Raw genomic sequence first — 22,301 nt, 5'->3', positions numbered from 1 at the left:
AGATAAGGGCCTGGCGGTCTCTGGGGCTCAACTGCGCTCTGCTTCCCGGGAGCCAAGAAGCCCTGGCTCTGCTCGCTGCGTGGACCCCTTCCTGGTCTCGGTTCCAGGATAAGTCACTCAGAAAGAGCCTAAGTTTCCCTTATGTGTATAACGAGGGCATCTTAAGTTGTCCGTGCTACAGCTGCCCGCGAAGCCCCAGCGACTGACAGGAGACTCGGCGGCACAGATGTGGGCTTTATTAGCATATTTCGTGGCGAGCGTCAGCCCGCAGCTGTCACCGCGGAGTAAAGGGTTTTGGTTAAATTAGTTATTCCGACTAGCACCTTCGCGCAGGCGCCTGGGGCAACCCACGTCCAGCAGGTAAGGGCGGAACAACTTCCCAACTTCCGATGGGACCAAATCTTCGGTGATTCACCGCAGACACCGGAAGGATTTCGGGCTGTGGGTCAGAACGCCTCCTTCCGAAAAGGAGAGACCGGATCCTCTTTTTGCGTAGGCTAGGCCTGCGGAAACGACTTCCGCCCACACCCAAGATGGCTGCACGGCGGGGCGCACGGGGAGCTTCGGTGTGTGGGGAGGACTGTCATTGGGAGGGGGCGGAGCCTCCTCTCCCCAAGTTCCGATCCCACCAGGACTGGAAGGTGCGCGTCCAGCTGGAGTTTTGCCGCATCTGCGTCGCTGTGCCTGCGCTCCTCGGACGAGGAAGTCCCTTCCGGGTGGGAGGAAGAAAGGGTTAAATGAGTTAGCAGGCCGAGTCAGGGCTCTCCACTTCCGGAATCCCGGGGAAGATAAAGACCACAGCTCCCAGCATGCCTTGTACCGAGGGGTCTCCAGACCACTTTTCTAAACACAAGAGATCGCTTGTTTGGGCCCTCAGAAACGGGACGAGTTAGATCCCAGAAGCTCTGTGCTAGGGACGGGGAGAGGACGCGTAGGAAGACCCTGTATGTTAGAGCCAGAGCAGCGTTCCGAAGTTGAAGGCAAAGAACCTGGAAACCCGGAAGGGGCTGGCTGGAAACACAGAGCCCCAGAGCTTGGCCTTCTGGAGCGGGTGGACTACAGATCCCAGCACGCTTTGGGACTCAGGTAATTACAGGTAGCGTCCGGGGTCCTAGGACTACAGATCCCGTCATGCCATGGGACTCGGACGGACCCTCCAAGTGGGAGGTGACCTGGAAGTACAGGTCCCGACTTGCTCCGACGCCAGTCCTCCCACTATCGTCCCGTGGCGCTCACCTGGAAGGAACCCTCGAACTCATCGCTCATCCTCCGGAGCTCGCGGCCATAGCGCTGTGCAGCCCAGAGGTTGGGAGGCGCCGAACTCGAGCGGCTGCGGAAGGGGCTGGGCTCCTCCTCGACCTCGTCATCCTCCTCAGTCCCCTCGGGGTACGAGCTGTGGCGACTCCGGGGCTCCACAGGCCCAGCGCCTACAGAGAGGGTCGACGATGCAGGGACGACGTGAATCTCAACTCCTCTGCGCCCCATCATTAGCTCCACCGGCCCGCTGATGTAATTTGTGCGCACATTAGAGAATACCTTTCAGAGGTCCAGCTCCCTCATATGTAAATGGAGGGAAGCTTCAGGGGCTTTAGTGAAGATTCGAATTAACTTCTCATTAATCCCACAAATCTTAATTGGGCCCCAACAATGGGTTAGGGCCTTAGTATATAAAAGGATCTTCACATGCGCCTGGCACAAAATAAAGGCATAATAAGTAGTTACAGTTATTAATGCAAGGCCGTGGGTTGTTAGCTCTTGAATCATCTCCACTCTGGCAGGGGAAGTTCTCTGGGTGCAGGGGTGCCCTCCCCCAGCCAGGCAGGGCTGAACTCCAGCTCTGCAAGAGACCTGCTGGGGCTCATTTGTTTCACTGCTGTGGCCTCCAGGAAACCCTGAGGAAGGGGAACCTGTCAGCAGCACGGTTGCACCTCGCACAACACCTGCTTGGGAGAAAATGCCCTGACCTGTCTCTGGGTTTATTTTTTAGGTACAATGGGGCACTTACTATGTACTAGGCCCTGGGCACTGTCATTACCCTCCTAACCATTCCGGAAAGTGAGGGCTTGCATTGCCTGTTCTACAGATGAGAAGACAGGCTGACAGAGGTTAAGACTTGCCCATGGTCACACAGCTGTGAAGCTCTGAGGCTGGACGTGCCTAGACGTTTGTTGGAATCCGAAGTCCAACGATTATCACCTCTTCCCTTGTCCAACCACCCTTCAGCTCTCCGAGCCTGCGTCTTCACCCCCTTGTGGCGATAAACCTAGCCGCTCCTTGCTACCAGTGACTGTGTAAAGGTCACATAAAATAGATCGTGAAAAGTGCTTTGTGAGCTGAAAGTGCACGATGGATCATTTTTCAATGGGGCACCTCTACTGTGTTGGAAGTTTGTCTGACTTGAGTACTATGTGCCATTCCCCAACCCCATATCCAGACCAGCTCCAAGAACTACTCCCAGGAGCAAAAACCCAGAGCTAAGTAATAGGGTGGAAGATGGGCCTGGGACAGGTGCCAAGAACATGCTCAGCGTCCATGGCAGAGCCCCTCTGTCAGGGAAGGCATTTTGAAGGCAGCAAGATTTAGGCCTCGTTTTGAGGCCAGGGGATAACAGTGTCTTGTTCTCCCTTCAGAAGACCTTCAGCAGAGCCCTGTGAGTCAGCTCCAGGGGCTGCAGGGCCTCCAAGGGTCCCAGCTCCGGAAAGGCTTAGGTCAAGAGGGTATGGTCAGCCCTGGTTGGTGTGGCTCAATGGATTGAGTGTCAGCGCTGGTTCGATTCCCAGGCCGGCACATGCCTGGGTTGCAGGCCAGGTATGCGTGCGAGAGGCAACCACACATTGATGTTTCTTTCCCTCTCCCTCCCTTCCCCTCTCTCAAAATAAATAAATAAATAAAATCTTTTTAAAAAATGTATGGGGGTGGGGTGGAGAGAGGATGTGGTCAGAGTACCTGGTTGTTTTGAGCTTCACCAAAGCCCAAGCCTGAGGATCGAGGTGGCAGTGGGGCACAGACAGCTAAATCAAGAGTGGGGACTGGGGATAGGGACCAGAGGAGCGGGAATAGAAAGACCCCTGATAGGATCAGGTCCATCCGCAGAGCACTTTCCAGTTCTGTGGGACATGGGCAGTGAGGCAGGGGTCAGCTGCTAGGTGGGTGCCACCTGCACCACATTCCTGCTTTCGCATCCTGAAGCCTCCGACCTTCCCAGTCAGGTGGGTGCCAAGTTCTCCCTCTTTTATAGATGAGGAAACGAGACACCTAGAGGTTATGAACTTGACTGAAGTCACACAGTTGGGACACTTAAGTGCTCAGGAAATGTCACCGATTATTCTCTAAGAACCCCAACAACCACACTTGACAGCTGCAAGGCCTGAGAGTAGGAAGGTGAGTGATGGGCACTTGGTTGGGGCACTGCCTTCTCACCCAGGAATCACAAGCAAACACTAGGGGTGTCACCTTAGAAGTGCTTCCCGTGCACTCACTCCTTACCTCTCATCACACCCTGGGATAGAAGTTACTCCCTGTCTCCATTTGACAGAGGAGAAAACTAAGGCACAGAGAAGGTAACTTGCCCAAGGTCACTCAGCCAGTAGGCAACAGGGCAGAAATCCAAACCTAATGAATCTGGCTTCAGGGCTTGTATCCTTAATTCTCATGCCTCAGGCTCCTCTTGGGGGTCTAGGTTGGGGAATGTGCCCTGCGCTTTCTGCTAGTGCCAGCTCCACCAGAAGCCTAGCCTCTGGGGTTGGGGATTTTCACCAAAGCAATGGATTTAGCAATGCCAAGCCAGCCATTGTCAAAATGACACACATTTGTGTCGACTGGATTTTTTAAAGTGTCTTATTTACTGGAAAAAACCTGGGGGATTTTTGGTTCTTTCTGTGGGGAGGGAATGAGCCATCTGAGTCATCCCACCCTCAATCAGCTCTTGCCCCTACAAGCCCCCAGGCAGGGCAGAGGTGGCCTCTCCCCTTTATGGAAGGTAAGGAAGAGGGAGGGGTCATGGCTCCTCTCTGGGTGGGAGCAAGGGTGGGTGCCTAGGCCAGCGCGCTCACACCACCCTCCCAGGGTGAGCCTGGGGCTGGGGTGGGGCAGTGGGAGGGGCCTGTGGCTCTTTACCCCCATAGGGCTTCCACCGTAAGTGGGTGGGACTGAACGTATCCCTGGTCAGGCTCCTGTGAGCATCCCTGCAGATTTAATTAGAGTGAGGAGCCAGACAATGGGAGGGCATAAAGCTCTGCCGTCGGGCAGGGCTGAGTTTGGATCCTGCTCTTCCACACGCAGGTGCTCTCACATGGCCTGCCCCCTGCATGCAGCCCCTGTAGCTTCTAGCACCCGCGGGCCCCGTCCCAGACTCCCTGTGTACCCTAAACCCATTTGGGGTACCAAAGCTCCTTACTGGCCTGCAAAGAACATACATCCCCACCTTGCTCAGAGCTGACAGAATCAGCAAGCAGTGGCTGGCAAATGTTTTCTGTAAGGGCCAGAGGGAATATGAGAACCACTGCAAACCACAGTCTGTGTCACAGCTACAGTTTTGCGGGAATAGCCTGAAAAGACCATAAACACTATGTAAACAATTGTGCATTGCTGTTTTCCACTAAGATTTTATTTAGTGGAATTTCATATCATTTTCACATGTTATGAAGTGTTGTTCTTAGATTGTTGTCAGCTATTCAAAAATATAAAAACCATTCTTAGCTCATGGTCTGTACAAAAAGAGAGACTTAGCCTGTGGCTATGGTTTGCCAAGCCCTGCTGTAAACCGAACTGCCTTCTGCCTGAAACCTTCTGTGGCTCCCTACTGTTTATGAGATAAAGTCCAAACTCCTTGGTGTGGCCTTCAAGCCCTTACATTCTGGCTCTAACCTATACTTCACCTGTCTGCCATCAGGCAGTATTGGTTATTCACGTAACTTCCTCTCTGCTGAATGAATGGCAACCCCCAGTTCTGCTCAGGGCACGGGCCGACCCGTAGTAACAATATTAACAACGGCCACAGTACAGTAAGAACAGCATGCAAGTACAGTAAGAACAACACTCCTCTGTGCCAGGCACTGTTTCAAAGCACTTTTTCTGTATTCACTTATCAGATCCTCACTACAACCCTAAAAGGCGGTACTGGTTCTATTCCCATTTAACAGATAAGGAAACTGAGGCAGAGTGAATTAACTAACCTGCTCAAGCTCAACCTGCTAATTAAAGGGTAAAGCCGTGTTTCAACCCTGCAGTCGGGCCCTGGTGCCTAGTGCTGGGCTTTTTCTCCCACTGGGTGTCCTTCCTCCCCTCTCCACCATCCACACACCCACAGCTCACCACGCACCTACCCCTCCCAGGCACTGGGCTGTGTACTGACTTGTCACAGTACACAAGGTGGCCGCAGTCCCTGCCCTGAGGACACTTACAGCTCAGCAGGGCCCAAGAGGCAGGGAGTTTGAAGAGTGAGGGGACCCTGCCCATCTAGAGGAGGGCAGTGGCTCTGGCAGGTTATTGGCACTTGGGAATCTTTTATGGAAAAATCACTTACTTTTTTAGACATTGAAAAGTAGGTCAAAAGTTTAAGAAATCCTGTACAGTCCTCTCTAGTGGCTTCTATTTTCTCTCCTGCAGCTCTCCTCATGGCTTCGTCTGGCCTCCCCCAGCTCTTTATTGCTACTTCAGACCATTCTCATGCCCTCCTCCTTAAATCTAGTTTCTCAGGTGGTGCCAGCCCTCCCCTTCCAGCCTCAGGTATCCCCCAGCCCCAAGTCACACCCCTAGTTTGTCCAGGAAGGTTACTCCAGCTCCCTGCCACTCTCTCCTTTGCCACTCCTATCTGTCTTCTTTCGTAGAAGAGAAGTGGTCCTTCAAGGAACTAGTATAAATGACCCATGGGCATGGACAACAGGGTGGGGACTGACTGTGGATGTGGAGGGGGGCAGTGGAGAGCAATGCGGGGAATATTGAGACAACTGTAATAGGACAATTAAAAAAGAAAAAAGAAAAAAAAGAAGTGGTCCTTCTCACCTCATGGCTTTCCTTTCCCTAACCTCCTTCTCCACCTCCCACCCCACTCTCATTCTCATGGGCAAAACCTAGACCCCATCACTGTCAACTCCATCCTGAGCAACCCACAGGGTCACCACCGCCTCCTACACAGGCCCTGGTGATGCTCTTGAGACCTAAAACAGATCCTGGCTCTACTCAAAGCCCTCCCTGGTTTTCACTCAAAAAGGAAAAGCCAAAGCCCTTACACTGCCTTCAAGGCCCTGCCCAGCTGCCCCTCCCCCTCCTTTAACTCCAGCCTCTTCAACTTCCCTGCCCTCCATCTATCCCCTCAGGCCACACTGGCCTCAGGGCCTTTGCATTCCCATCCATCCTTTTAAGATCTCTCCACAGAGACCCATGTGGCTCATGCCTCACCCCTTCCAGACTTTGCTCAAATGGTGCTTCTCACCAAAGTGGACCCTGGCCCCCAGTACTCCTGATCCAGACAAAGTAAAGACTTTCTCACACTGCTGCCCAGTGTGTGACATCTGCTAACTCTTCATATCATTTACTTATTTGTTGGTTTATGGCCTGTGTCCCCCACCGACTAGAACATGGGCACCACAAGGGCCAGGACTTTTATCTCTTCTGTTCACTGATGTGCCCCTGGCAGCTGGGACAGACGGGTGCAGATTAAGCACCTGATATAGAGGAGGAGCAGCCAGGTGGGAGTGGAAAACTGTTGTGAGCAGTAATACAGCCAAGTGCAAAGATCTGGAAGTTCAAGAAAGTCTGTGGAATTCAGCTTGACAGTGTGTGTGAATGGGACATGGAAGAGGCTTTAGTAAGCCTTCTTGCTCCTGAAAATCGGGAGAGGGGTCATTTAGGCTTCGGCAGACAAGGACATGTTTTTGTTTTTCAGAAGAGCCATGTGGTTTTATGAGATGCCAAGGAGGTGGAAACAGAAATGGCCACTGCCCTCCAGTGCCCATCCTCCCATCTAGCCTATGCTTCCCCACCCCCAAAACAGACCAGCTGCCTGCCTCTTGGGGTCACCCGCCCCTGGCAACTGGCAAGGATAGCCTGGTGTGGGTGTGAGCCACAGGGTGGGAAACAAAGACCTGGGGGCTGGAAGTCCGGAGCAGGCAGCATGGAGGCTTAAACCCCTTACCCAAAGGAACCGGCAAATAAGTATGACCTTAGGCAAGTCACTTCCCCTTTCTGGTTCACTGCTTGACTCTCAGTGATTTCTGTTGTGGTCCTACACTAACAGCTACATTATTTGAGCATTTCCTAAGCACTAGCACTATAATTAAGTGCTTCCTGTATATTCTGCTAATTACCCTAACAGTCCTACAATGGTGGTGATTAATTGCTCTGTTTTACAGAAAAGGAGAGCTGAGGCCCAAGTTGGTTAAGGACTTACTCAAAGCCACCCAATGAGTGTATGAGGATGAGGTGCAGGAGTTACTGGGCTGAGGGCAAAGTGAACAGGCAGGTAGTTGAGGTGGGGGGGGGGGGTGCCTACCTCCATGGTGGCTGCGGCTGGCTAGCTGGCCCTGTTGGTGACCAGCTTCCCCCAGGAGGCCTGGGGCCGTACACACGTGGCTGCTGAGGCCTGGAGGAGGATGGTCCCTTGTGGGTCTGGGGCCCAGGCCCCTATCTGCTGGGCTGGAGTCTTCCTGCTCACTCTGCTCAAACTCTGGGATCTGGAACATGCTCTGGGCTGTAGGGGCAAGATGGTAGGCAGTTAGGGCACAGCTGGGGCAAACAGTGGCTGGCGGGGGGGTGGGGAGCAGGCGCCCAAGTTCCCTCTCCCACCCTAGAACCTGAGGTCCGCCCTGCCTCCCAGGCCCCCGTCTGTCCTGAGTCTGGCTGGGCAAGGAACTCAGCCTGTCCACCCAAGACCTAAATCTCCTTCCGCAGCCCGGTGCTGTGGAGTCCCAGACCCCTACCCAGGCCCCGGCTCGACCCGCCCGTGATGACGGCACGCAAGTCTCACCCCAAGCCCGATCTCGAGGCCCCTGACCCGGGCCTGCGCCTCCCTCTAGCACTGAGGGAGCCCGGCTCTAGCTGCCTGGGCAACGGGAACTGTCACCGACCTGGCCCAATCAGTTATTGAAATGTCACCAGGAGGTGGAGTCACCGTCGGTCCAGGACACGCCCCCAAGGCCCAACCTGCTCCCCGCCCACAACCTTCCTCACAGGTCCCTTCCTGGTCTCCTAAGCTCTTCTCCCACTTCCTTGTGCCTGGGGCGTGTGGGATCAGATCAGGGATTTTCAGGGGTCTTTGGAACCTGGGGGCTAGCTTCTGTCGACCAGTCCTTTAGCCCCTCTGGGCCTTAGTTTGCACCCCTGTAAAATGGGGATAATGACACTTCCCTCTGGGACTAGTGATGTTTGAAAACCGAGTCGTGATTACTGTGGTGAAAGCACTTAGCAAAAGCATAATCGATGTTCTGCTGCACGATGCGCCGCTACTGCTGTTGTTACTGCTCCGTCAGGACTGCGTGACCGGGTTCCTCCACCTGCCCACTGTGCAAACCTCGCACCGCACGTATCACGGGCACCACTCCCCACGCCATCTGGGGAGCACTGGAGATAAGCGAGGGAGCCTCCTCCCTGGCAGGATGACTGTCCAAGCGCAGGAGAAGGGATAGGGGCCCCTGTGAGGGTGGCCATAAGACTCACGGGGGCTTCGCGCATGGCAAGCGGCGGGCCAGGTGAGCGGGAACCTCGGCCGGCTAGGGCGGGGGACTGGCGGGCCTCCGGGGGGCTGCAGGGCTTTGCGGATTCTGGCCCAGAGGGCGGGGCCCGGAGGCCATCTTGGCTGTGGGCGGAAGTTTTCTTCGGAGACCCGGCGAGGGGGGTCGTTACCGCCCCCAGCCTGGCGGCGCGATCTCGGTCTGGAGATGGGCTAGAGGAGCGTGGGGACTGGCGGCCCGGCAAACAAGTAAGGGCGGGCGGCCCCGGACACAGCCCGCCCGGGCGCCGGCTGAAAGCCGTGCTGCCCCAGCACCTCGGCCTCCCGCCGCCTCTCGTAACCCCTGGCGCCCGCCGGCGGCGTAGCTCGCAGCCATTCTCGAACGACTACGCGCCGGGCGCGGCGCGAGATTGCGGAGCCGCGGGCTAGACCTGCGCAATTTGCGTAGCCGACGGCGCCCGCGCAGGCGCAGGAGGGGGCGGAGCCGCAGGAGCCGGGGAGCTGGAGCCCTGGAGCCCCGGAGCCCCGGTTCCCAGCGACCGGAGGCGGCTCCCCCAGAGGCGGACTGAGGGCCTGGCGTCGACCTCCTCCTACCTCCTGCGGCTGGAGAGTGGACGCAGTGGGGGGTGGGTCGGGGGCAGCGTCCGGAATCCCGAGGACTGAAGGCAGAGACCCCCCCCCACCCGACCCGGATTATTGGAGGGGAGAGATCCCCCCGTTTTAGGAGGGGGAGAGCCGGGTGCTGAGCGCCCCCAGCAGCGACCGCTGCCTAGAACCTACGGGCATCGGCCGGCTCTCCCCCTCCTGCCAGGACGACTGGAGCGGCCAAGGCCAAGTACCCCTCTCCTCAGCCTCTGCACCCCCAAGCTCCTGGCTCTGGGACTGGCCCAGTGAGGCGACACTCCCCACCCACCCCCACCCTCAGGCCTGGAGAGGAGAGACTGTCCTTCCAGGCTCCTGAGTGAGGGGCCCAGGCCGCCAGTGCCCCGCTGCAAGGGCGAATGTTCCTCTGTGTCAGGGAAGGGTCTGGCCAGCCACAACTTCTTTCCTCCTGAGCTCCCCATCTTTGTCTCTGCACCCTGAAACTCCCACCCCTCCATATTTATTTTTATTTCCCTGGCCCCCTGCCAGCCTCTCCATCGCTGTCTCAGGATTCAGGCCCCCTCCCTAACATGGAGAGTAACCTGTCTGGCCTGGTGCCTGCTGCTGGTCTGGTGCCCGCGCTGCCACCGGCCGTGACCCTGGGGCTGACTGCGGCCTACACCACTCTGTATGCCCTGCTCTTCTTCTCCGTCTATGCCCAGCTCTGGCTGGTGCTCCTGTACGGGCACAAGCGGCTCAGCTATCAGACGGTGTTCCTGGCACTCTGTCTGCTCTGGGCCGCCTTGCGTACCACCCTCTTCTCCTTCTACTTCCGAGATACGCCCCGAGCCAACCGCCTCGGGCCCCTGCCCTTTTGGCTTCTCTACTGCTGCCCTGTCTGCCTGCAGTTCTTCACACTGACGCTCATGAACCTCTACTTTGCCCAGGTAACTGTGGTCACTGGGTGGGGGTGGGCCATGGGGTGGCAGGCCTCAAGGGCTCAAAGGAATAATGAGCATCTCTGCTCCCAGGTGGTGTTCAAGGCCAAGGCGAAGCGTCGGCCGGAGATGAGCCGAGGCTTGTAAGTACTCAGGACACTGGTGGGCTCTGCCTCTAGGCCAGGAGCAGCCTCGTGTCTGTCCCATCCTCCGTGGCAGGGCTCAGGTGGGGACAGCTCAGGGAATGTTTGTGAAAGAGCTTGGAAAAGGGAAGCACCTGGCAGAGGTGGCTCAGCAGAGGCGTTGCATACGTGAAGGACACCAATAATAGAAGCCGTCAGGGGAGGGGTTACCGGTGTCATCCATGATAGAGGAAGAGCTGGAGGCTCCAGCCCTTGGAAGCCCCAGAACCAAACCACTTCTGGGTGACCTTGGGTGGCGATACTCCTGTCATTTGTACAACATTTTATAGTTTATTAAGAGCTTTTACAAACATCTTTAATTTTTACAACTTACACGTGAGGCTGTTATTATCTCCATTTGAGAGATGAAGAAACTGAGGCCCAGAAAGGTAAAGCAACATGTTCAAGGTCATAGATGTGGCTGGAGGTAGAGCCAGGGCTTAAGCCCAGATTTTTGACACCCAAGCCAGAGCTCCTTCCACTGTATCACAGTTGTCCGTCACCTTCTGACCTCCTCGGGCCTCAGTTTCCCCATTTGTAAAACTGGAGGAGCAAGGTTCAGACCGAACGACCTGAGGTTCTGATGGACACTGTGGTCTTCTGGGAGAGGCTGGGTGGTGGGCGAGCTCCAAGGGCAGTGGTCGGGCTGACTGTGCTGTGGGCTGCAGGCTGGCTGTCCGAGGGGCCTTTGTGGGGGCCTCGCTGCTCTTTCTGCTGGTGAATGTGCTGTGCGCTGTGCTGTCCCGCCGGCGCCGTGCACAGCCCTGGGCCCTCCTGCTGGTGCGTGTCCTGGTGAGCGACTCCCTGTTTGTTATCTGCGCGCTCTCTCTTGCTGCCTGCCTCTGCCTTGTTGCCCGGCGGGCCCCCTCCACCAGCATCTACCTGGAGGCCAAGGTAGGGTCACATCCTGTGCCCGGTGTTCTTTGGGCTCTTTGGGCATTGGTCTTCAGGGCAGAGGGGAAGCTGGAACCTCCCCTTCCTGAGGGTCCCCTGTTGTCCTCTGTGCCAGGGGACCAGTGTGTGCCAGGCAGCTGCGATGGGTGGCGCCATGGTCCTGCTGTATGCCAGTCGGGCCTGCTACAACCTAGCAGCCCTGGCCTTGGCTCCCCGGAGCCGGCTGGATGCCTTTGATTACGACTGGTACAACGTCTCTGACCAGGTGGGCACTCGGCACGTCTGCTAACTCCTTAGTAGCCGTGGCTCCTGGCCCTGTCCAGGTGCCCCACTGGTACAGTTGCCAAGTGGTGTAAGGCCTTGCTCTCCCACAGGCGGACCTGGTGAATGACCTGGGGAACAAAGGCTACCTGGTGTTTGGTCTCATACTCTTTGTGTGGGAGCTGCTGCCCACCACCCTGCTGGTGGGCTTCTTCCGGGTGCACCGGCCTCCGCAGGACCTGGTGAGGGCCAGTGTAGAGGGGCGGCGCTGGGACAGCCTGGGCTGGAGCCTGAGGGGGCTGTGAGAGGGGCAGGAGAGAAGTCAACGGCGGCTTTCTCCCCCAGAGCACCAGCCGCATCCTCGGTGGGCAGGTCTTCGGCTCCCGTTCCTACTTCTTTGACCGGGCAGGGCACTGCGAGGAGGAAAGCTGCTCCTGGGAGCATGGCCGGGGCGAGAGCACCAGGTGGGAGCCCCAGCCCAGCCTCAGGACCCAGAGCTCAGGCTTGCTCCGTGATCTTGTCCTCCAGCCCCAGCCCCTGCCATGGCCTTGGTTTCCATCTGTACTGGGTGGGGACCACTCTGGTTTTCCCCTCTTGCCCCAAGAATGCAGTTTGCCACAGTGTGCAGTGCTCAAGCCCTGGGTCCTGGAATGTCCGGGTCACTAGACTGTTCTAACCCTCTCTCCCTTCCCCAGTTCTTGTGAACATGGCCCTGTCACTGCCTTGAAACTGACCGCGTTTCTCTGTCTGCAGCATGTCAGGCAGCCTAGGCTCCGGCAGCTGGTACGGCGCCATCGGGCGGGAGCCAGGCTGGTACGGGGGCAGCCAGACACGGACCACTCCTCTGCTCTTCTCCCAGGTGCTTGGCCCAGGCAGCCACCACCACAGTCTCTATTCCACTCCACAGACGTGATCCCCCTCCGCCTCTCCCCAGAACACCCAGACCCCAGTCCCTCCCACCCCAGGCCCCTGTGCCAAGTTCATCTGCTGCTTCTTGCCCAGGATCCCAGGGGCAGTGGGCACCTCCCCTGGCTGGCCGGCTCCTTGCTACTTCTGTTGTAGTGAGTTTGTGCCATCCCCTAGGATGGGGGCATGGCCCTGGCTGCCAGATGCGCACAGCACCCTGGCATGACCTGCCGCCTCCACTTCTATGCTGGAGCCAGCTACCTCTCCTGTGTCTGCCACTCAATAAACAGTGTCTGTGCCCCATGGCCAACCACCGCCTGTCAGTTGTCTGTGCTTCTCGAACCATTGCCTGTTTCGCTGAAGGCTGATCAAATACCGGCCTTTGGACTGGCAGGGGCTACTTACCTCCCTGAGGCTGGTGGGTAGGGAGAGGGAGGAGCCTGCAGTCTGAAGGGAAGAGAGACCAGAAGAGACCTACTCCTACTCCAGTCCCCTCCCTACCTGAATAATGTCTACTCTTTCCTCAAGAGTTGCTTCAAATGTCACTTCTTTTAGAAGCCTGCCCTCTCTGGGTCGGGGAACCGTGTCCCCTCCTGGGTCTCACGGCACTGTGATTATGTGGCTACGTATTATGCCTCTCACTCCCTAGTGGATTGGGATTTTGGGGGTCCCTGCTTCCCTGTCATCACATCGAACCTGGCCTTCAGGTCCAGGGTTTGGTTAGTCTGGGGCCTGTGGAGGAGGAGCTGGCCCAGGACTGAGCAGCCCTCATCTCCCCACCGGGTGTGGATCTGGCTGGTAGGGTGGGCTGCCCCCACAGCCTGGCTAGTGCTCCTGGGGCCCCCTTCTCTGGCCACCCCTAAGAGCATAGTCACTGCCCTCTGTTACCATAGCCCTGGCAGGTTTGTCCTATAGCTGGGAGTTGTTTATCAGAGGGTCTGTCTCCTGTACGGGGACCTGACTGTCCCATCTCCTCGGGGTCCCTGGGGCCCAGCACTAAGCCTACCTCCAAACCCTTCACTTGGGACTGACCTGGGCATCAGGACTTCGGGGCCTCTGGAGAGGGCCCAATCACTTTTTGTTGAATGGAAAGTTGCTAACATTTGTAGGGCACTTTATTGTATGGGCCAGGCTTACAAATACTGACCTCTTAATTCCCAGAATAGCATCCCTGAGGTGAGAATTAACATCCGTTTTCTCTAAGTGGGGATCTGCAGGCTCCAGGGTTTGGTCACCTGTCTGGGCCCCCTACTGGTAGGGGTTTCAACCACCCACCCTGAGGACTGAGGATGATCCCAGGCAAGAGCAGGGTGTTTGGAGACATTGGCGCCAAGTGGATAAGAGCAGAGAAGAGTGGAGTTCCAGGACCCTGGCAGTTTGGGCACTGGGGGAGGGCGTGCTGGCACCAGTTCCATGCTTGATGAGCACTGGGGTGTGGATCAAGGGATGGTGATACAGGAGCAAGGACAGGAGGTGCCCCAGAATGACTTCCCAGAACTGGGCCCCACCCACCTGGGCCATCTCCAGCTTGCCAGAAGGGATCCCCTACCCTTTTTCTGGCAGGATCCTCTCCCTCATAAGGTTGAACCTGAGGGCCAGGCTGTCCCCAGGGGCGGGGAGTTGAGGGCCCTTCCCATCCCTAAGTGGACCTGGGAGATTGGCGTGGCACCGGTCCAGAGAGATGAGTGGGATGATGTCCAGCCCCAGGCCCTGCCGCTGGCTACACTGGCTGGCCAGTGGGGCAGTACCAGGACTCTGGTGTGACACTCGAGGCCGGACCCGGCGGTAACCCCTCTCGAGCTCCTCTGCCACTAATTTCCCGAGACTGGCTGGAAGTAGGGCACAGGGCTGCCGCAGGTTAGGGGCTGCGGTGGGGGGTGGGGGCGCGGCGCTGGCGGCCAGGGCGCGGCCCAGAGGGAGGCAAGGCACTGGAGGGGTTAAACGCGGTAGGAGGGGGGCTTCTGGCGGCGGGAGGGGGTCCCAGCCCCAGCGGCCGCCCGCTCCGCCCCTACCGCCGCAGCCGCCTCCGTGGCCCAGCCGGCACCGGCGAGGCCGCGCAAGAGCCTGGGTCGCAGCCTCAGCCGCAGCGGGGCCAACAGTGAGTGAGGGGCGGAGGGGCGCGGGAGGGAGCGTTAGGGAGACCCCCAGGCAAGGCGCGCAGGGGGCGGCCGTCCAGGCGGAGCGCTACCTCCCTCCCACGTGTGGGCGCCTCCGGGAATCGTGCGGTCGCGCGCGCCCCGTCGCCGGTCACGCTCCGAGGCGTCGGCGTGAAGACCAGGGAGGCGGTGGGAGCGAGCGGAGGGTGTGCAGTGCGTCTGGGCGGCGGGCGCTGCGCCGTGGCCCGTCGGTCTGAGTGTGCGTACCCGAATGTGGGCACACGAGGAGCATGCGTGGCCCTCTGGTGTGCCGAGGCCAGAGCGCCGGCCCCTGGGGTCCGGGTGTGCCTGCGAGTCCGGGGAGAGAGCAGGTGCAGCGTGTGATTGCAGCCTGAGCAGCGGGTGGCTGGAGCTGCAGGGTGGAGCACGGGTGCGTGAGGCTTTGTGCAGCGTGTGTGCGCGTGGGTGCCGCCGCGAGCTGTCCCGGGGGATGCTGCACTGGCCCCGTGTGTTGCCCGCGCCCTGCTCCCTCCCTGAATCCGGCACTCCCTCCGCCCCAACCCCGCCCCCGCCACCCCCCACCCTGCCTCGCCCCTGCGCAGGGACCGGATCCATCCCTGGGTTCCTCGAAAGCCTGGCGGGGCGCTGGGGGACCTTGGAGGCGCCCCGCCCGGCCCATCGCGGCTAGCAGCGTTGCTGGGAGAGGCGGGAGGAGAGGGAGAAGTCAGGAAGATGCTGCGGCGGCAGCAGCAGCGGACGAACTGGGACCCGCCATCCCCGTCTCCGCCCTGTGTGGTCCGGCCTTTCCTCCCGCTTTTCCTTCGAGCCCGTCCTTATCCCCTCAGCCTCCTCCTGGGAGGCTGGTTCCCCACGCCCCCGCCGGCCCGGCAGGCGTTTCCTCCCTCGCTCTGCCTCTCCGTCCTTTCCCTTTCCGGTGCCCTCTTCTCTTCTCTCATCCTGGAGCCCCCCAGCCCCCACAGGGGCTGAGGGCCGGGCAGTGGAGGTAAGGGGAAGGACAGAGGTCGGGGGGAGGACTGGGTGTGTCCTGGTACCAAGCGTCCAGACAGAGGGATGTGAAGAGAGGACATCTGTGGGCATTAGGGCTGGGGGCTCCACGGACCCTTTGGTGGGTAGGGGTTGGAGGAGAGCGTAGGGGTGGCAGGCCAGGTTATTGATCCAAGCATCCCTGGTTCTGCCCTCAGTGACCACAGCCCTCCAGGAGCCTCCTGCCCAGCCTCCCCCAGAAGGAAGTGGAATTGGCCCGGCCCCTGGGCGCGCCATGCGCAGCACTACACTGCTGGCGCTGCTGGCGCTGGTCCTGCTCTATCTGGTGTCCGGCGCGCTGGTGTTCCAGGCCCTGGAGCAGCCTCAGGAGCAGCAGGCCCAGAGGGAGCTGGGGGAGGTCCGAGAGAAGTTCCTGAGGGCCCATCCTTGTGTGAGCGACCAGGACCTAGGGCTCTTCATCAAGGTGTGTGGGCAGGCGAGAGCCCCTTCAGCAGTCACCCATGACCCCCTGGCAACAGCTGCATGCCCGTGGGGCTGTGTGCTGGGGTGCAGCTGGGGGTGCAGGGCAGAGGCTGGGATCCGGTCTCTGCGTTTTCAGTATGGGGCCCGTGGGGGCGCTTGTCTCCCTTGCTGGGCCTGGCATTGTACTGTGCTCCTGGAAGGTCTCCTTCGGTCTGGAGGCTGGCTGAATGAAGGCATGAATGAAGGAAGAAATGAATGAATGGCTGTAGCCCATAAGATGTTACATTTTCACAGGTCTAACTCATTGGTTTAGGGTTACCAGGTGAAATCCAGGGCGCCCAGTTAAATGTCAATTTCAGTTAAACAATGAATAGTTTTTAAATATAACTATGTCCCGTGCAATATTTTTATTGGCTAAATCTGGCCACCCGACATTGGTTCCTATACTTTCTTGGAGTCACAGATGCCTTAGAGAAGCCCAGGAACACTGTGAACACCCCTTCGTCCCAGAAAAGTGCACATATAAACATGTACAGATGATTTTGGAGGGTTCCAGGATCTCCTGAGCCTGTCCATGCCATCATGGATGCAAGGTTAGGCACCCCTTGGCCCCAGGACACATACTTGGGATGCAGAGGCTGGGGGCGGGACAAGTCAGGGACTGGGTCCACTTTAGTTCAGTGACTAAAGAAAGTGCTGGGCTTGCCTTCTGGGATACTGTCAAGCCACACCTCTGTGGCTTTCTCTGATTTCTGAGTCACTATCATATCAAAAACCTAAGATTTAACTTTAATAAATGAGCGTTTATTACTTTAGTAGAGTACCCCACTTTCTCTGCCTGTTCTTTTGGAGAGAGAAGCCATCAGCATGGAGGCCTCTGTGTTCCAGCTGATTCCCATTGTGGCAGGACCCAGAATGAGGATGGGGGTGGGGCCAGGACACAAAGCAGCCCAGCCTAACATTGTTTCTGACACTTCCAGAATACCGGGGGAGGATCAGAGAGACCTGGGCAGGACAGTGTCTGGCCAGATCACAGGGCAGAGGGAGGGAGGGAATCTGACCTATTTTATCTTCACAAGAAAATTACTTTCTCCTGGATGAAAAAGAATAAAAAAAGAAGGGCAGAAACTAGAAGTGTGGACAACAGCGGCTCTGTTTTTCTTCCACAATTAGTCATACAGCAATTATGCACCTACTGTGTATTAGGTGCTGGGCTATATACCATAGTGTGGGCAGGGAAATTGACATCGGGGGAGGGACAGATGCAGGCTGTGCCCTAGAGGATGTCGCATCTGGGCAAGGGGACAGATCCGTGGATCACTGTAGAATTCAGTGGAAAAGGAGCTTTCCTTACTTCCTTCTTTGTTAACTGCTTGCTGTATGCTGGGCCCTGGGCTAGGTGCTGGGGACAAGGAGGGAGATGCCCGGGGCCTTTGGGAAGAGCTGGTAATTGAAATGAGGCAGGTGAGATCGGTAGAATTTAGATGTGTGATTGGGTGGCAAGGGACTCCAGGCAGACCAACAGCCTGGGCAAAGGCGTGGAAGCTGGAAATTCAGACTGTTTTGCAGAACTCGGATTTAGCAGATGGCTAAGTCATTTGAAATAAAAATTAGAACACACAGGATGACAAAGGATTTTTTTCCCTGAAGTAGTGAATTTACTGGAAAAGCATTGCAAAATAAAAAGTCAAATCACTTTAAATCGTACATTTCACTTCTTGGTTTTATTTAAAAAGTATTGTTACAGGAAATGAGATCCTCTTAGAAATCTGGGGCTAAGGTCACCTTAACTTGGGGTTAAGGGGGGGTTAGGACCAGATTGAAAATGGGCTTAAACCCCGGGCTGGGGATTTGGAACTCCATTCTGTAGACAGTGGGGAGCTATGGAGGATTTGGGGCTGTTGCTTTAGTACAATTAATTTGGAAAGGGTCCTGCTAATGAGGACTGCGGAAATAGAGATGTGTTATGATCTCCACCACGCTCCCTGCCTTTGTGTCTTGGCTCCGTGGTCCTTGGGGAAGGGCCCCATTGCACCGCCTCCTCATTGTGCTCTGACCTCCATCGCTTGGAGGAGGCCCCCTCAAAACACAGACCCTGTCCTGAGGGACCTGCAGCCTGTCAGGAGGGGCAGACGTTTGGCCATTTCATTAATTTACTTATATTTATTGAGCACCTACTGTGTAGCACAGGATTTCAGCAGGGTGAGCAGTGGTTTGTGTGTCCATGAATCTCCTAAAATTGGGTGAAAATTTTGATGGTATACAAACCTTCATGGAGGGAGGGACCCTAACTTCCATAGCATTTTTTAAAATTTTTTAGAAAATTTTTTAAATTGACTAATTTTTTTTTTTAGAGAGAAGGGAAGGGAGGGAGAAAGAGAGGGAGAGAAACATCAGCATGTGGTTGCCTCTCATGCACCCCCAACTGGGGACCTGGCCCACAACCCAGGCATGTGTCCTGACTGGGAATTGAACCGGTGACCCTTTGGTTCGCAGGCTGGCACTCAATCCACTGAGCTACACCAGCCAGGACTCATCACATTTTCTAAGGCAAGGGACTCAAATTCAGCTTCCATAGGGGCAATAGGAGTGGGGGGGGCAGTCTGTGGAAAGCTGGAAATCACCCAGGTATGGCCACTACATGGGGTCACAGTGCTTAAATAAGCAAAATTGCTGTGAGAACTTTAACTCTTCAGAACAACTCTGTATGGTAGTGCTATTATCATCTCCACTTGGCAGATGCAGAAACAGAAGCATAGAGAGTTAACTTGCCCAAGTTCACACAACGCCGAGATTTGAAACCAGACAGTCTGGTCCCAGAGTCTGTGTTCCTGACCACTGTGAAATTGGAAATCTGTTGTGTGAAATTAGGGGACAGATAAATGTTTCTAAAACAATGGGGAGGTCAAACAAAATTGAGTCACCCAATTTGCAATGCCTGCTCAAAGGGACTGACTTCAGGAAGACCAGATGGAAGGGGAGCTGGGAGAGGTAGGAAGGGAACCACTCTGGTGACTGGAGGGCCAGGGGGTTGTCCAGGACTGGAGAGAAGGGCTAAGTAAGGTTCCTCTTTCTGCGCCTTGTCCTGCAGGAAGTGGCTGATGCCCTGGGAGGGGGCGCGAACCCTGACATCAACTCAACCAGTCACAGCAACTACTCAGCCTGGGACCTGGGCAGTGCCTTCTTTTTTTCAGGCACCATCATCACCACTATCGGTGGGGGAGGGCACTGGTTGTGTGGAGGAGGGTGACGGGTGGCTGGCTGGGTTTTCTCAAGGGGGAAGTTGCAGGGGGTGTTAGGGGGATGCTAGGTAACCCTTAGACCTCCTGCATGGCCCCTCTGCCCAGGCTACGGCAATGTGGCCCTGCGCACAGATGCTGGTCGCCTCTTCTGCATCTTCTATGCACTGGTGGGGATCCCGCTCTTCGGGATCCTGCTGGCAGGGGTCGGAGACCGGCTGGGCTCCTCCCTGCGCCGGGGCATCGGTCACATAGAAGCCATCTTCCTGGTGAGCTGCTCCATGCCCTCGTGCTGGGCTCAGGATACCTTCCCTGCGTCCCCTTCCCTCCGGCTTGTGAGCTCAGGCCCTGAGGTCTCAGGAGCCTCCCCTCAGGCTCCCAGAGGAGGGGGTGTGGGGTGTGAGAATGAGTGTTTTGGCCACTCCCTGCAGAAGTGGCACGTGCCCAAGGAGCTGGTGCGAATTCTGTCAGCGGTGCTCTTCCTGCTGGTCGGCTGCCTGCTCTTTGTCCTCACCCCCACGTTCGTGTTCTGCTACATGGAGGGCTGGAGCAAGCTCGAGGCCATCTACTTCGTCGTAGTGACGCTCACCACGGTGGGGTTCGGGGATTATGTGGCCGGTGAGGCCACCTTTCTTGTGTTTCACCTCCCTACCCACTTTATTCCCACCCATAGGCTCTGCACTTTTGCTTCTCCCTCCCAATCCCGCGTGCTGTTTGTGCAACCACACAGGATGGCGCCCAGCCCTCTACTCCCTCACGGAATGCGCCCGAACATTTTTGCACGCATACAACGTCTCATGCACATTTACATTCTTGCGTGCCTGCGCCTCCATGCGTGTTCACACGTATAGTAAGATGCACTCCTCAAACGGGCTCGCATGTTCGCGTGAGCACCCCCACTCACATGCTCTTGCCTTGCACACCTTCAAATCATGCCCGCTCATCGTCTTGCATGCGTTCTCACACACTGGCACACACCCCCTGTCCTGGGGGGGACGGATCCTTCCCACGAGCTGGGAAGAGAGGCAGCGAAGGAGTGGCTTACCGGCTCCAGGTCTGTCCCACAACCACCTTCTGTCTGCCCTCCCCGGTGGTATCCCAGGCGCCAGCCCCGACCAGAACCCTAGAGTCTATCAGCCGCTGGTGTGGTTCTGGATCCTGTTCGGCCTGGCCTACTTCGCTTCCGTGCTCACCACCATAGGGAACTGGCTGCGAGCAGTGTCCCGCCGCACTCGGGCAGAGGTAGGCGCACCTCGGTCGGGTCCGCGCCTGCGCTGTGGCGCTCAGGCTCTGTACCCTAGCAGTTGGTTGGCCTGCCTGCCTCCCTTCCAGAGTGTGGGCTCCTCCAGGCAGGGGCTGAGTGAGCCCCATGACGCACCGGTCAGGGACAAAGGGATAAACTCGGAGAAGTTTGCAGGCGACTCCATCTCTGATCCTGTGGATAGGGTTGCTAGATTTACCAACTAAAAATGCAGGAAGGCCGGTTAAATGTGAACTTCAGATAAATAGCAAATAATTTATAATAAGTATGTTCTGCACATTGCATGGGACATAATTATACGAAAACTATTTTTGTTGTTTGTCTGAAGTTCAGATCTAATTGGACGACCTACATTTTGCCACCACGCCACGCCGCTCCCCGGCCGGCCGAGTAGCGCAAAGGTCTCTGGGGGCACAGAAGGGAGAGCTGAAATAAAACGGGTTTTCTAGAAAAGCTCCCGAAGTAGAGAGCGCTTCCATGGGATGAAGGAGGGGAGATCGGGCGGCTAGCTGGCGAGCCCTTCCCTCCTTGGCGGGCTGAGGCAGCAGGACCAGGGTGGAAGAGGCACAGTGCCTGACTGGCGAAGGGCAGGCTCCTGGGGTTGCTGAGGCGGTCGAGGACCCCCGGTGGAGGGCTGCTTTTCCTCCCCACGCAGATGGGCGGGTTCACGGCGCAGGCCGCCAGCTGGACCGGCACGGTGACGGCGCGGGTGACCCAGCGAGGCGGCCCCACGGCCCCACTGCCGCCGGAGAAGGAGCGGTCCCTCCTGCCTCCACCGCCGTGCACAGCGCAGCCTGCCAGCAGGCCCCCATCCCCTGCTCTCCCCGAGAAGACCGAGCCGCCCTCCCCGCCCACGGCCTCCGCGCTGGATTACCCCAGCGAGAATCTGGCCTTCATCGACGAGTCCTCCGACACGCAGAGCGAGCGCGGCTGCGCGCCACCCCTCCCGCCACGGGGTCGCCGTCGCCCCCACAACCCCGCTAGGAAGCCCACGCGACCCCGGGGACCCGGAAACCGGCGGGACAAAAACGTGCCAGTGTAGGGAGAGGACCCCCGGCCTCGACTCTCTAAGGGCTTCGTTCTTGATCTCTCTCCCCAGCATGCGTTGCTTGTTTGACCAAAGAGCCCGTTTTCCACGCGACTGCAGCCTGGGGAGCAGGCTGGGTTGCTTGCTTGCCACCAAGCTCCTGGCCCTCTGCTCACTCATCCATCTCCAGACCCTCTTACTGTCTCGCTGCCCCGGCTGGGCCTGTCCCTCACAACACCTCACAACTGTGCCTCCAAGCCTGCATCAATAAACAAAAAAGTCTGCCCCGCTGCGGGCGTGCGCGCGCTCTCCGAGGACGCGAGTGGGGGTGGGGTGCTGGCTTCGGGCCACCTCCAGGCAAGTCGGGGCCCCCGCGACTCCCAATGCAGCCGGATCGGTGTGGTCAAGGTCGGCCCTCTTGACTGTGATCGGGGGCTACCTGGAGACTACCGGGCAGGCTCTGGCAGAGGAATCTGCCAAGATGGGCTGCGCGTCTCCAACCCCAGCGCAGCCATGACGGGGGCGGGGGACGGGGAGAAATAACGGTATCCAGTGTGGAGGGCTGTAGCTTGAACTCTTCCCGCACGTGACCCTCATCGCCGTTCCAGAACGGGACCCTGCCCCTCCCCCTTCCTGGAGCGAGACCCCCTCTTCCTTGGTCGAGGCCTGTGGTGACTGGGTCCGTTGGGGGCAGAACCATGGAGGAAAAGCCTTTCAAAGTAAGAACTCTTCCTGGGCACCCCACCCTGCCAACCCCCAGACTCATTCAGCCCCAGGCTA

At 57.6% G+C, this 22,301-nt stretch overlaps 3 protein-coding genes across 6 annotated transcripts; 2 read left to right on the top strand and 1 right to left on the bottom strand.

The window, feature by feature from the left end:
* Nucleotides 1-546: 546 nt before the first annotated feature.
* Nucleotides 547-9,059, bottom strand: BAD (BCL2 associated agonist of cell death). Of its 4 annotated transcripts, none has more exons than XM_090259461.1 (4): nt 8,984-9,059; nt 7,493-7,690; nt 1,237-1,427; nt 547-709 (listed from the first exon to the last, which is right to left on the bottom strand). In XM_090259461.1, the coding sequence occupies exons 1-4, from the start codon at nt 9,042-9,044 to the stop codon at nt 584-586; spliced, it is 576 nt and encodes a 191-aa protein (XP_090115587.1). In that variant the 5' UTR covers nt 9,045-9,059; the 3' UTR covers nt 547-583. The 4 variants fall into 4 exon arrangements, with proteins under 4 accessions (XP_090115587.1, XP_090115579.1, XP_090115561.1 ...); XM_090259453.1 differs by lacking the exon at nt 8,984-9,059 and adding an exon at nt 8,656-8,873; XM_090259435.1 differs by lacking the exon at nt 8,984-9,059 and adding an exon at nt 7,967-8,066.
* On the top strand, nt 8,383-12,512 carry GPR137 (G protein-coupled receptor 137). The gene is made up of 8 exons (XM_090259335.1): nt 8,383-8,687; nt 9,800-10,197; nt 10,282-10,331; nt 11,039-11,264; nt 11,380-11,529; nt 11,639-11,767; nt 11,871-11,989; nt 12,279-12,512. Exons 1-8 carry the CDS (start codon nt 8,669-8,671, stop codon nt 12,436-12,438), a joined length of 1,251 nt encoding a protein of 416 aa, XP_090115461.1. The 5' UTR covers nt 8,383-8,668; the 3' UTR covers nt 12,439-12,512.
* A 2,629-nt stretch (nt 12,513-15,141) lies between these two features.
* On the top strand, nt 15,142-21,873 carry KCNK4 (potassium two pore domain channel subfamily K member 4). The gene is made up of 7 exons (XM_090267455.1): nt 15,142-15,530; nt 15,730-15,995; nt 19,086-19,209; nt 19,342-19,502; nt 19,665-19,851; nt 20,336-20,475; nt 21,150-21,873. Exons 2-7 carry the CDS (start codon nt 15,807-15,809, stop codon nt 21,534-21,536), a joined length of 1,188 nt encoding a protein of 395 aa, XP_090123581.1. The 5' UTR covers nt 15,142-15,530; nt 15,730-15,806; the 3' UTR covers nt 21,537-21,873.
* The last annotated feature ends 428 nt before the right edge of the window (nt 21,874-22,301 follow it).

The sequence above is a fragment of the Furipterus horrens genome, unplaced genomic scaffold (assembly GCF_987537825.1).
Source record: "Furipterus horrens unplaced genomic scaffold, mFurHor1.1.pri manual_scaffold_2, whole genome shotgun sequence".
Taxonomy (NCBI): Eukaryota; Metazoa; Chordata; class Mammalia; order Chiroptera; family Furipteridae; genus Furipterus; species Furipterus horrens.
The sequence above is the reverse complement of the archived record's forward strand: the minus strand, read 5'-3'. Positions and strand labels throughout refer to the sequence as shown.